Source organism: Acipenser ruthenus, chromosome 30, assembly GCF_902713425.1.
Source record: "Acipenser ruthenus chromosome 30, fAciRut3.2 maternal haplotype, whole genome shotgun sequence".
Classification (NCBI taxonomy): domain Eukaryota; kingdom Metazoa; phylum Chordata; class Actinopteri; order Acipenseriformes; family Acipenseridae; genus Acipenser; species Acipenser ruthenus.
In genome coordinates, this window is record NC_081218.1 from 2,262,067 (window position 1) to 2,276,058 (window position 13,992).

The 13,992-nt window shown below is 42.0% G+C and overlaps 1 protein-coding gene across 1 annotated transcript; it reads right to left on the reverse strand.

The window, feature by feature from the left end:
* Positions 1-2,462: 2,462 nt before the first annotated feature.
* LOC117394389 (interferon regulatory factor 2-binding protein 1-like) lies at positions 2,463-6,793 on the reverse strand. The gene has a single exon (XM_033992614.3). It carries the CDS (start codon positions 6,190-6,192, stop codon positions 4,363-4,365), a length of 1,830 nt encoding a protein of 609 aa, XP_033848505.2. The 5' UTR covers positions 6,193-6,793; the 3' UTR covers positions 2,463-4,362.
* Positions 6,794-13,992: the final 7,199 nt, after the last annotated feature.

Sequence of the window (13,992 nt, forward strand, 5' to 3'; positions counted from 1 at the left end):
CTCCAGTAAAAACCCAAGTGTATAAAATGGGTAATTGAATAAAAAAAAATAATAATGTGATATCTTGTAACAATTGTAAGTCGCCCTGCATAAGGGCGTCTGTTAAGAAATAAATAATAATAATGAGATCTGATATGAAACATTTGAAAGCCCCGAAATATGGTTCCAATGGTGTTGAATAAACTCCGTACAAAAAAGGGAATACTTAATCGATTTCAACGAACAGTTTCGACGTGAGGGCGTTGCTTAGGGTTACACAATGTGTCCAAGGCCATGTGTACTATAATTGTATCATTAATAGGCCCATATACTTTTTTTTCATTTAGAAACAAGTACTGCAGTTTCAATGATTTGTTTGTAATTTTATAAGAAAAAAAAATGGAGCAAAACACTGCTGAATCTGGGGGAGGACAAAATAGTGACAAAAATGTATTATATGATTCATAACCACAATTGAAAAGTCACGTGTTTTGTAGGGAACAGAATCTAGTTACATAAATAAAGCCGCTTTTCTCATTTAAAAATATACATGGGCACTTACAGGGTTAATGGCTGTGTTGGGTGTTGCCGACACGCACATTTGACGGCTACATGTGTAATTGTACCAGGCTTTCCTATATGCTTTGCATGGTTTAAACCCCACTCATATTTTGCCTGTGCTATGTATGGTTCCCGAATAAACACGTCAATCTTGGGTATCCATGTACGTATGTCAAGTCTCTGTGTGTCCTTTACATATTATAATGCGTTTTTAACAAACGGGGTAAAAGGAGACACTTCTTAAATCATTTTTTTATATACATGAATAAATCTGTACATTAAAATACAATTCCAGTACTGTAAATTGCAATATAAATTGAAACAGTTTTGTGACGAGTCTGAGGCTATTGCGCCAGAAAGCAGAAAAATACCACTAGATTAAAAGCTGTGCTGATTCTATTGGATTATTTATTTGACAGACCCCTTTTTTGCCTGGGGTTTCTAACATTTTAAGTGTGGGGTGTATCGTATTCTTTGATATGGAGCTTGGAGAACGGTGTTGCCTATGAACAGTATACTTAAATTTAAAATAAAGCCACAGCTTGCTCATTTCAAACACGGCGCAAGGAGCGTGTGTTTGACCCGACTGTACCTCAACATTTTCAGGCATCTATTATTTTCTAAGTCTACAGCGCCATCTAGTGGTGTAGACCAGAAATAACCAACACAGACAAGGCTCTTTCTTCCCTATGCTACAGACCCTACCCGTCTTAACATCTTTATTGAAAGCACTGGCTTGTTCATTTCGAATGGGTAGCAAATTACTTGATTCATTCTTTTCAAATCTAAAATGTGTTATTTTTGCTTTCTGTTATTATTTTAGATAGAGGTGCACTTACTAAAGGGTCACCTCCTAGTGTAGTAAACCCCTCAAAAATAAACAAATTATAAATTATATATTAATACGAGTGAATGACAAAATAACCTACAAATAGGCAAAATGTTTTTGTTGACCAAGTTTTTAAGTTCATATGTATTTTTTATACAGTATTTAGTGTGGAGTAGTGGTTAGGGCTCTGGACTCTTGACCGGAGGGTCGTGGGTTCAGTCCCCAGTGGGGGACACTGCTGTTGTACCCTTGAGCAAGGTACTTTACCTAGATTGCTCCAGTAAAAACCCAACTGTATAAATGGATAATTGTATGTAAAATAATGTGATATCTGTATAATGTGAAATAATGTATAATGTGATATCTTGTAGCAATTGTAAGTCGCCCTGGATAAGGGCGTCTGCTAAGAAATAAATAATAATAATAATAATAATTAATGCATGCAGAATATAAATGAAGACATTAAAAATGGCAAGCCTATCGTTTAATTAACCCATTAAGCACCACATTATTATATATATAAAAAAAACAACACAAGCTGTATTTTTGATACATTACATTTAGACTGAACTTTAAAATAAAATTATATCATAACAATATAGTTAACGAGGATGCTCCAAAACCTTACAAAGTAGCCTGTTCTCAAATAAGGACAATAGCACTTAATGGGTTAATAGACCATTACATTTGCTCCCCAGTACGCGCTTGACGTTTAAAATTGTCAACAAATTCAAGTACAGTAAACTGAGCTGGGGTTTTATTATGACGTGCGTTAGCAAAACAAACTCACCTCGCTGACGTAGTTTACAGCAGCTTCAGAATCCATCCGTCTGCCAAGCTCAGGCTCACAGCTCCCCCTGCTGGTACGTTCCTCACATTGCTTCTTTTTATTATTGCAGCACCCTTGTGCACCACGGTCGTGGAGGGTCATTCCACACGTGGTTTAGATATTAGTCCCCTTTGCAAAGCCACCACGTTGAAGCCAGTAATTAGGCAGCCGAAATTTGCCACCAAAATGTAAATAAATAATACAAAAAAAAGAATAATAATTAAAAAATACAGTTTCATTTTTTTTATTTTTTATTTATTAGAACTTTATTACAAAGTGATATTTTTTTTTTTTTTTGGTCTTTACAAAATGTTTTTTTTTTTGTTTGTTTTTTTATACTAAACAAGCATCATAAGAGAATAAAATACAGGACAGCCTGACAGCTTAAAAAAAACAGAGCAATTTCACTTGAACCACAGCTATCAAACTAACGCAATCCCCATTTAGAATATTGTCAAAAACACAGTCACATACCCTCTACCGTTATTAAAAAACAACAAGGCATTCTTCCCAGGAACCATCACTGGTGGTAATCGGGCACTGTGAAACCAGCCTAGGAACAAACTAGCATCTAAACAGCTTCAATAGGCCACTGTGATTGTTCATTGAGAATGCCTCTTTTTAGTAAGCACAGGACGGACTAGAATTCCCAGAATGCACTGCGCTGCTAGTTAAAACACCTGAAATAGCCGTCTTCCTGAACATGGGATCATACGGCCGCCCTATGCGACCGCCCGAATATAAACGTTGCACAATTCACGGCAGCACCTGGACTGGGTTCAATCATTTCAATTCAACATCACAGAGGTCTTGAAAAGGTCGACACGAAGGCACCTTTACCAGGCAAACAGGGTGATGTTTAAATCTCGCGATTAAACACGTCTAATTACAGCTTGTAAGTTTAATTACAGTCTGTGGGTTAACTGCTGTTCCCTTCCTGGTGGTTTGGTGATTTTAAATCATAATGTAACTGCGGTTTATACACATTTCTATGGGTGAACTACAGTTTACATGGCAGTAATTTACAAAAAAATAGTGATAACACGCCATGTTGGTCCGCACATACTGGTGCCCCAACCTCTCCCCTCCCCCCTGATTTTTTTTATTTTACTGGGCCCTTATAATTTTGCAGTAAATTCTTTACTGTAGGACAGCTAGGAACACTTTGTCCAGCACACAAAGCATCCGGGGGACTGTAACACCAGCGCACCAGCACAGAAGAGCACTCTGCCATGGAGAGGTTTGTACCTTCAAACACCGAAGAACACATTACAAACGAGCAGCTGGATTAGACGAGGGAAGCAGTGAAAAGGGCCGATGAAATGGTCAATTGATTTTAACACCCGGGCACACTAGAATACTTTGATAGATGCATTTCAGTAGAAGCGACTGCATGAAGAACCTGCTGCTGTTTATACATGAAGCCAGAAGCATGATAATAAAACAGTCCATTTATCTGCAACTCTGCTGCAGATTCAATCAGTTATGAACAGGAAGGCACACAGGGGCCACCTTGTGACAGTCTTCCCCTTTTTGGTCGCTTATATATTGACTCAAGGATAAGGGTGGGTAATGATACACAAATAGCCACGCTGTATTGAAAAAGCTCATACATACAGATCTACAGATAAATCACAAATGACCTACATTAAAGTCACTGTCAGTCCACATTCCTGGGGGGGAATACCAACCACGACCTGTCACCATATTCCCTTTCCACCCACCTCGAAATCTCACCCCAAACCCCTAAACTGAGAAACCGTCAAACTGAACCATCCAGCTATGTTACATGGGATAGCTATTCGGGGATACAGGACGTGTATAAATGAAATATTACAGGAGCCACTGGGGGAAAAAATCGAGGTTGCATTGAATGAACTTTGATTAAAAAAAAAAATAATAATTATATATATATATTTAAAAACTACAACAAAGTCTGTCAAAGTGAAATAGTCCAGTTTTTTTTTTTTTTTGCTTCAAAACGACAAAAAATAAAACCAGCCGCAGTCTAAACTGTCTACAAGAAATATAACAAATATATATAAAAAGACAGTCAGACGGTTTCAAATACAAAGACCTGTTTGCCTACACCACCACCCACCCCCTTAATGAAATTACAGAAATACAAATAAAGCAACACAAATATATTTCTTCCAGGGGTCGTTCAGGGGTCACGCTCCTTCTTTACCTTGACATCTCCTGCTAAGATGGTGGCGATCTCCCCCTGCATGAAAGCCCAGGGCACGTTAGAGCCCACCAGGGGGCACTTCTCCCCACTGGGGCAGTAAACCTCACCACTCGCCCCCTGCGCCCTGATGAAATCCCGGGTGCAGGGGAAGCAGAACTTGTGGTTGGCCACGGAGGGACACTGGACAAAGTGGGTGTCTTCCAGTCTCTCGTGGCAGATGGTGCAGCAGAGCGGGACGCTGCTGGCCCCTGATGCTTCCACTCCTGTGCTCTGCTCGCTGCCGGACGCTCCAGGGAGGGAGCTGCTGCTGTTGCTGCTGTTACTGGAAGGTCCTTGAACCTGCTGCTGCTGCTGCTGCTGCTGGTCTCCGTTTCTAGAGCCGGCCAGTCTCCGATGCTGCCCGGCCGGGGAGGAATGGACCAGGCTGCTGCTGTTGGCGGAGGAGGCGGCCGCAGAAGAGGTGGCGTCTTTCGGGGACTGCCCCGCGCCCAGGCTGTCGGCCACACTCATGAGAGCCGTGATGGGCGAGGGCTCCCCGTCTTGGGGCTGGCCAGCTGCGGAGGTCAGCAAGTGGGGCACGCCTGCGTACACGCCCCCCGAGGAAACGGGAAGCCAGTGCTGCCTGTGCTCCTCTCCCATCCTCCCCGCGTCCCCGCTCTCCGATTCCGGGGAAGCTTTTCGGCGGCGCACACCTCCTCTGGGAGGCATGTTCCGGCCCAGCCCGCACAAGGCGGTTGGCAGCATGGGGCAGCTGGGGTCCAGATAGGGCTGGGGGAAGAGTTCGTGGGCCGGGGGTTCTTTGAAAGCTCGGACCGGCTCAGCCAGGAACTCGGAAAGAAGCCGCCAGTCGCCGGTACCGTGCCTCTTCTCGTACTCCACGTACTTGAACCCGGAGCTGATGGCCTTGCCGGCGTCTTTCATGCAGTCGTGGAACATCTGCTTGGCCAGACCCAGGAGGCTGGAGAAGACGTTACCGGAACCGCAGGGGTACTCGGTGAAGACCTTGAGCTCCAAATCCAGGCCGGGCTTGGTGTCGAAGGCGAAGACGCGCCCCGCCACGGCGTGGTCCTTCTTGAAGCGCACGTTGAAGGGGGCACAGCTGGACAGGGCCAGCAGGGTCTCGCGCACCTGCTTGGGCCGGCCGGCCCACTCCTCGCCCCGGCTGCGCACGCTCTCCGACAGCTCCGCCAGGGCCTCCACGCTCCTCTGCTTCTCCTTCAGCTCCTTCTCATAGTCGCCCGCGAATGGGCCCAGCCCCCCCACCGCCACCTGGGCCCCCCGCTTGCCCATTTCGCCCAACATCGGGCCGGTGATGGTCAAGGAGGTGCCCCCGCCCCTGGTATTCAAACCCGGGACCGCTGCCAGCAGCCCCTGTGCCACCAGACTGGGTGGCACGGCCCCAACAATGCCCCTTCTAGGATTGGGGCTCTGTCTGTTTGCTTCTGGGGGCCCCCCATCTTCAGGCCTGGGCAGCCCATTGGGCAGCCTCTGGGAGACCCCATATTCCCCTCTCCCTCTCTCATACCTGTCCACGGATTGCCTCCCTCCTTCCAGGGAGCCCTCTTTGCCGCCTGGGCCGTGCTTTCCGGCCTGGGGACCCGGAGACCTCCCGTCCTGCATAACGTGAGTACGTTTTAACTGCCTGGCTGTTTCGATGAGAAGCTCAATCCTGTCAATACCTTCGTAATTGACGCAACCACGGCACACGGCCTCGCTGAAGTCCCATATCATAGCCCAGGGCATCTTGGGTAAATCACACAGGTAGCACCATTGCCTTCTGGAACTCGCTTGTCCGGCAGAGGACATTTTTTTCTGACGTTTTCAATTCACCCTTTTCAAGTCTAAGTCGTTAGTCCAATCCCGATTGTATTTATTATTCTATTTTTTTCGCTCTTTGGTCCGATCCCCTTGTTGTTTTGTTTTTTTTCCCTTGTTTTTTTTTTGTGTGTTTGTTTTGTTTTGTTTTCACTTACTCGGCCGCCCGTGGCTCTCCGCCTCAGAGGAAGTGTTTCCAGCGTCTAAACTGAATAACTTACACAACTTCGAAGCGGTGCGCTCTGGGAGTTGTAGTTCTTTACGCAGACGTTCTGGGCGGTGCGCCGCCGTCTCTGCGTTTGGCAAACAGAGAAGGATTTTCACCCGGCAAAAATATTTTGTTTTCCTTATTGCTTTGATATTTATATTTGTTCAATACAATTCAGTTTTATTCAATTCGTTTTGTTATCCTAGTTTTGTGTGTGTTTACGGTAGGTCTAATTACGAAATACAGGTTTAGATTTATGCAATTAACTGTTTATTTGATTTTACGACGCCAGTGTATTTTATGTATACCAATAATGTTTAAACTAAACTAACACCGTGTATATCGCCAAGTTAAATATTACAGAGCAAAATTTTTGATAAAATAACACAGAACACCCGATAACCAATGTGTACTGGCCGATTCAGCGCAACATTACCATATAGCCATTTTAATATTCTTTATCATCAAGATAGAACTGCATACGTGGTGCTTCTGTGTCCCCACCCCCCGACATAATACTGATGTGCTTTTCCCCTAAATCAATGACTACATTATTTATTTAGAGATCGTGTCTGTAGCTAACGGGTTACTAAGTCATAAAGCTTATGGACTTCATCTCCCGAGATGCTTTGCTCTCCCCACCTCCTCCTCCCTCATGACCTCACCTCAATACGCAGACGTGTAGAACATTCCATTCAAGTCTGTGCTGTTCACAAATATGTGGAGCCCGGTGAAGATGGGCTTCCTTTGAAAAGTTGTGTCGTTTTTCCTGCCCTGAACTATAATATATATTTAGGTGTTTTTTTTTATTATTTGATTTCTGCTGTAGCTATTAGACCGCTTTATTTATTTCGTATGTGTTGTATTTTTTATTTTCTTAGCAGACACCCTTATCCAGGGCGACTTACAATTGTTACAAGATATCAAATTATTTTTACATACAATTACTCATTTATTCAGTTGGGTTTTTTACTGGAGTAATCTAGGTAAAACACCTTGCTCAAGGATACAGCAGAAGTGTCCCCCACCTGGGATTGTCCAGAGCACTAACCACTACTCCACACTGCTGCCCCATTTATTGGTATATTATCTTTATAGTTTTTTTGTTGCTGTTGTAAACAGCAAATACAAACGTGCATCGTGTAATCCGTTCGGCATACAGCTTGCAATGTCTGAAGGTGGAAATGGGAAAGTTTGATTTAAATACAAACATTGTAAACGCCAAGACAATAAAATGAAACGCAGCGCCACACTAGCGTACAGACGCATGATGATGTTTTGCATTTGTATTCACGCCGCATCCCGTATGTGTCGGCGTGTGCGTGGGCTGAAGTAATGTATTACATGTTCTAAAAAAAGGCTGTCCGTTTGTGGCCGACTGAGAAATTGATTGCTATTCTCCTCGCTTTCTGTGCAGCATGCACGGTAGCTATGGCAACTCACCTTCCCATGGAAACCGTTCCAGAGAGGTGATGGTTAGATTCCTTTTGTTTTGTGATACTCAGCAATCACTAGAAATACTGCATGAACAAGAAAGGTAACTGAAAGTGAAAACGTGCAGTTTAAAAAAACGAAATAAAAATGAAGGAATGTATTAATATATCTGTGTGGTGTGTGTGTGTGTGTGTGTGTGCGTGTGTGTGTGTGTGTGTGTGTGTGTGTGTGTGTGTGTGTGCGTGTGTGCGTGTGTGTGTGTGTTGAAATGAATATTCTGCAATTAAGATTAGCAAATGTCGTTTTCAGAGCAGGAGAATAAAACCTAAATACTGCATGCAACATTTAAAAAAAATCATACTGCTGTATTAGTATTGAGGTGCAATATTGATGATGCCCGCTAGAGGGCGATCGTGCTCAACATAAACCTTGAATAAAAAAAAATACGACAAGCGCATTTTGGCAAGCCCGTTTTAATTAATTTCAGCGTTGAGTGAAATTAAGTAGGCTTTTAGGGATCTAAAGTTTAAAATAGCAACGTTGGCGTCGTATAGTTTTACTACAGGAGACGAAACAAAACAGGGAAAACAGAAGGGGTGGTTTCAGATTATACCCCCTTTTCAAACTCACCACACACGCAGCGAGGGTGGCCGGGCAGACAGATGGACAGCTGTCGGTTGATGTATTGTCAGTGTCTGTTTGTGTGTGTGTGAATTGGCTTTCTGTTTAAGCGAGGATCAACAGCCTGGACCCCACATAGCATGGGCTATAGTGAAACCAACCGTTAAAACCGAACAGTATTTTAGGTTCCTATTAATGCAGCTTGATAAGGTCAGCTGTCATTATTAAGGGGCGGCGGTTGAAAAATAAAAATCCTATTCTCTCGGGTTTTAACTCGCTAACCGATCACGCCGCCTTCTAGAAGGACTGCGGTTTTAAATCCACGCTCCTTAAAACTCTGATTTACGGGGAAACCATCGCTTGCCTTCTAAATTATTCACAAGCACAAACATTTAATAAGAAACAAACAAAAAAAGGGGTCGAGATGGAGATGCAGTAAAAAACCCGATACCTTTTCAATGGACGGCTTCTACCATTATACCAGCACCTGCAATCGCCTGCAATATACAGACATGGTCTGGTTGCATTGCCATTGAAGATCATTCACCAAGACAATAAGAAAAAAAACAGATATTCTGCAGTTAAACCAATTCTAACAATACAGCCAACCTCACCCCCACCCCCACCCCCACCCCCCTTCCGTACTCTGCATCAGAAATCTATCAACAATAGACGGGGGAGATGGGGACAGATGGGAGAAGCAGGTCTGACTATAATAGAGAAAGCAATTGAAATGCAGCCGCTATTGATGCCAACTCGCCCCCCTCCCCTCCTCATTCATTCTCTCAGACGGCTCTATGGGTTCAATCTGTATGCAGGGGTGGGGCTCAACCAGTTACCATCTGCCCTCCGCTAAAGGACGAGATCCGGCATATCTCCCTGCATTCATGTAACTGGATTTGAGGATTGCTGCTTCAAAATCACAAGCAGGTTTTTGGTGTTGCATAGTTCAAGTAAGATTTCATGATATATTCTATGGTTCTGCACCCGTGTGTGGTTTTATATATATATATATATATATATATATATATATATATATATATATATATATATATATATATAATTTATTTCTTAGCAGACGCCCTTATCCAGGGCGACTTACAATATCACATTATTTTTTACATACAATTACCCATTTACACAGTTGGGTTTTTTACTGGAGCAATCTAGGTAAAGTACCTTGCTCCAGGGTACAGCAGCAGTGTCCCCCACGTGGGATTGAACCCACGACCCTCCGGTCAAGAGTCCAGCGCCCTATCCACTACTCCACACACACACACACACACTATATATATATATATATATATGGATGAAGGCTATATTTGCATCCTGAGCCATTCTTTATAAAAAAAAAAGCATAATAACACAGTAATAATACCACAGTAGTTTAATATTAACATCACAAGGGTATCCATGCAATATAAAAAATAATAGATGGGGCCTCTTCAGTGAGTCACAGGAAAACAATTCCATCTCGGGTTTCTGTGACAGTTTATAAATTATTCGACCTTCGGTCTCGAAACAATATATGACATTATTTTCCTGTAACTCACTGAAGCCCATCATTATATAAGTTCAATTAAAAGTGAAAACAGTTTCCATAGGAAATATTTTCTTTTGAACTACTGTTTTTTGGAAAGGAGACAATCCCATGTAAATGGCATGAAACCCAGGAGTTAATTAAAGACTCTTGTCCTTTTAGTAAACCTTTATATAATGTTTAGTATTGATATTGCAAAGTATAACTACAGCGCATGTCTGCAATTTAATACAGGCCCTTCTAACTCCCACACACAAAAGTCTCTTCTGATAAACTATATCCCGATTCTGCACTGTGCTACACTGTTGCGTTTACATATACGAAAGTCCTTATTTTATAAAGGCAAGTGAACACACACGCAAACTGCCCTAATCATTGCAGCCACCCAGGTACAGTATTTGACAGTTTTTGAATCTGCCAGCAACTGAAATGATGCATCACCCTTAACCCTCCCCCTGCTGAATACAGTTCAAACCCAGTAGCAAGCGGAACTTTTTCCAATAAAACCACCCTAAAATATGCAAATTCCCCCCCCCCCCGGGGTCTACTTTCCCTTTCTGTGGCGGTGACCCTGTCATCACCTCTATGAGCGAATATGAACAGTGGGGCACCGTGCCTTCTCCATTCTTTCTGTGTATCCCGCCCCCCCCCCCCTCCCCCCTCCTGCCTCCCCTATTTCTCTGTTGTTTCATTTGCTTGTTTTTGTCTTTTCTCTTTGCTGATCCGTCTAAATACAACTGCAAATGCGCCGAGGAGAATTCATTAAAAGCTTAGAATGGGAACTGCAGAGTGCTTTCTCTGATCGGTCAAAAAAATATATGTGAAAATGGTGTCTCTAGTCTTACAGTAAAATATACTATTACAGTGTTACTGACAGCACGGCTCTGCATTAACTATTATTATTATTATTTATTTTTTAGCAGACGCCCTTATCCAGGGCGACTTACAATTGTTACAAGTTATCACATTATTTTTTACATACAAGTACCCATTTATACAGTTGGGTTTTTACTGGAGCAAGCTAGGTAAAGTACCTTGCTCAAGGGTACAGCAGCAGTGTCCCTCAGCTGGAATTGAACCCACGACCCTCCGGTCAAGAGTCCAGAGCCCTAACCACTACTCCACACTGCTGCCCTATGACAATGAATTATCGAAAAAAAATAAAAATAATAATATATCTATTTATATATATATATATAACTTAAAACATGCACACAGAGCAAATAAAATAAATACAATTTATTTAGGACATTTTTAGAAACATTTCCTTCAGTTTGTATGATAAGACTATATATAAATTGCACCCAAAAAGACTAAGTGATAAAAAAAAGTTCTCTAGTATTTCTTTATTTATTTAATCAAGCTGTTTCTGTGTCATTTAAAATCCATTGTCTTTTAGTTGAAAAGATTTGTAAAGCTTACACTGCATTCTGATTTTTTATTTATCATCAGTCAATACTGATATTCATGCATCACAATATAAAAAGCTTCCGGTTTGCACAAAAGCTATTGAGATTGCTGCCAGGTAGGTTATAGATTAGTATAGCGTAGTACAGTACGTGGAAGCCCAAGACATTTCAATTAGAATCATGAATTATTGAGCACTGTGAGCTGGCTTAAATTATTATTGTAACCATCTCAGCTTTAAAACCCCTTCCAAAACTCACAATGCTAATTAAGAGCTAATTAGAAGCTAATGACTAGTATTTCCCAATCTCGTGTCAAAACATGTCATCTGCATCAACATATTGCAGTGGGGCTAGTATTGAAAATAACAGTGGCTGTGAATGTTATAAAATAATAATGTACTACTGTGGGTATGATTCACTCACCCTAAAAAAAATGTTTGCATCAATATTGTTCGGGATTAACCCTTTCCTGTGACACTTCACATCAATGTAACACAAAATTAAAACCACAAAAATAAACACTATTGACAAGTTAGGGTTTTCACAGACACACACACACACACACACACACACACACACACACACACACACACACACACACACACCTATGGCCAAAAGTTTTGCATCACCTAGAATTAGAAAAAAAAAATATATATATATATATACCCTATATGAACATAATTTAGATCTTTTATTTAACATCCTGTAATCAAATAAACTACAAAATGATATCGTAAAAGTCTACCGGAAGCCATAATAGTAGTACAGTAGTATTTCATGTTAGATTTTGAAATGTCACATTTTTCAATTTATTTTTGTCAGTTCGTCATTTATGGCAAACTACAAAACGGTATGCAATCAGATATGTTAACATTTAATTCAGCAGGTTTCATTCGACTTTCTGAAGCAAAATTTGTTAATTCTATAGGGTGATGCAAAACTTGTGGTCAGAGCTGTAGATCTGGGCTTATTAAAATGGTAGACTTCTCATTGGAATCAATGTAGTAGAACTCCCCTACTTTATAGAATATTTAACAGTACAATTATGAAAGTGAACCGTCATATCCAAGCAATTCGATTCAGATTGACAAGTACACAATTTAAGATAGAGGCATTGTCCTGTAAAGCTCAGATGCAGATGCATGCTCGTCTGTGTTGTAGTGATCCAGCAGGGGAAAGGTGAGGGCGGTTCTGAAATGGGGGCGCTGTGTTTTCTTCCTGCTTACAGAAGGATCGCTTACATTTCAGATACCAAATTATTTTTTTTTTTTAAAATGCTACAGCATACAGTACAACACAGCATGCCTCAAAAAGCAGCGACTCATCATCCCTTCGACTTTCATACTAACCCCATACAGTTTCAGAAATGCGTATGCAGGTTGTTGCATTATGACCCTGCTTTGGTAATAATAACAGGTCAGGTTTTCCCTGCAAAATATTACAGGACACATACAAAGCCAGAGCCGTTTTGTTACAGCGGATTTTGAAGCCCTTGGCATTGTTGGCAGTCCGGTTTGTTTGCATGACCTTTTGGACACACAGTCACCCCATGCACCTTTGATAGCGGCTTTTCCCTGTCACTCTGTGCGCCTTTGTAGTTATTTTTCTTAGGGAAAACTATTCGTGCTGCAAAATGTCCTCCCAGCACATGAAAGTCACCACAAATATAGGAAAGTGAGCATGCACACACACACACACACACACACACACACACACACACACTGAGACACACACTGAGACACACACACACACACACTGAGACACACACACACACACACTGAGGCACACACACACACACTGAGACACACACACACACACACACTGAGACACACACACACACACACACACACTGAGACACACACACACACACACACACACACACACTGAGACACACACACACATTCACACTGAGACACACACACACACACACTGAGACACACACACACACACACACACTGAGACACACACACACACACACACACACACTGAGACACACACACACACACTGAGACACACACACACACACACACACTGAGACACACACACACACACACTGAGACACACACACACACACTGAGACACACACACACACACACTGAGACACACACACACACACATTCACACTGAGACACACACACACACACACACACACACACACTGAGACACACACACACACTGAGACACACACACACACACACTGAGACACACACACACACACACACACACACTGAGACACACAACATATTATTATTTGTTTATTTAGCAGACGCCTTTATCCAAGGCGACTTACAGAGAGTAGGGTGTGTGAACTATGCATCAGCTGCAGAGTCACTTACAACTACGTCTCACCTGAAAGACGGAGCACAAGGAGGTTAAGTGACTTGCTCAGGGTCATACCATACCCAGTGCTTCCTGAAATTGTGTTTTTATTATAATGTAATTGTTTATGTTTAAAGATATTTTTTATAATGATTTTTATAACATTGAAACGCTTTTTTATGCACTGCTGTAAATGGTTATATTATAAATCATATAATATATTATCATGGTTATTTTAATTTTCCCCCCTTTTGAAAATA

Excerpts from the sequence above, each read along its gene's own strand:
- LOC117394389 (XM_033992614.3), bottom strand. The coding sequence starts at position 6,192 with ATGTCCTCTGCCGGACAAGCGAGTTCCAGAAGGCAATGGTGCTACCTG.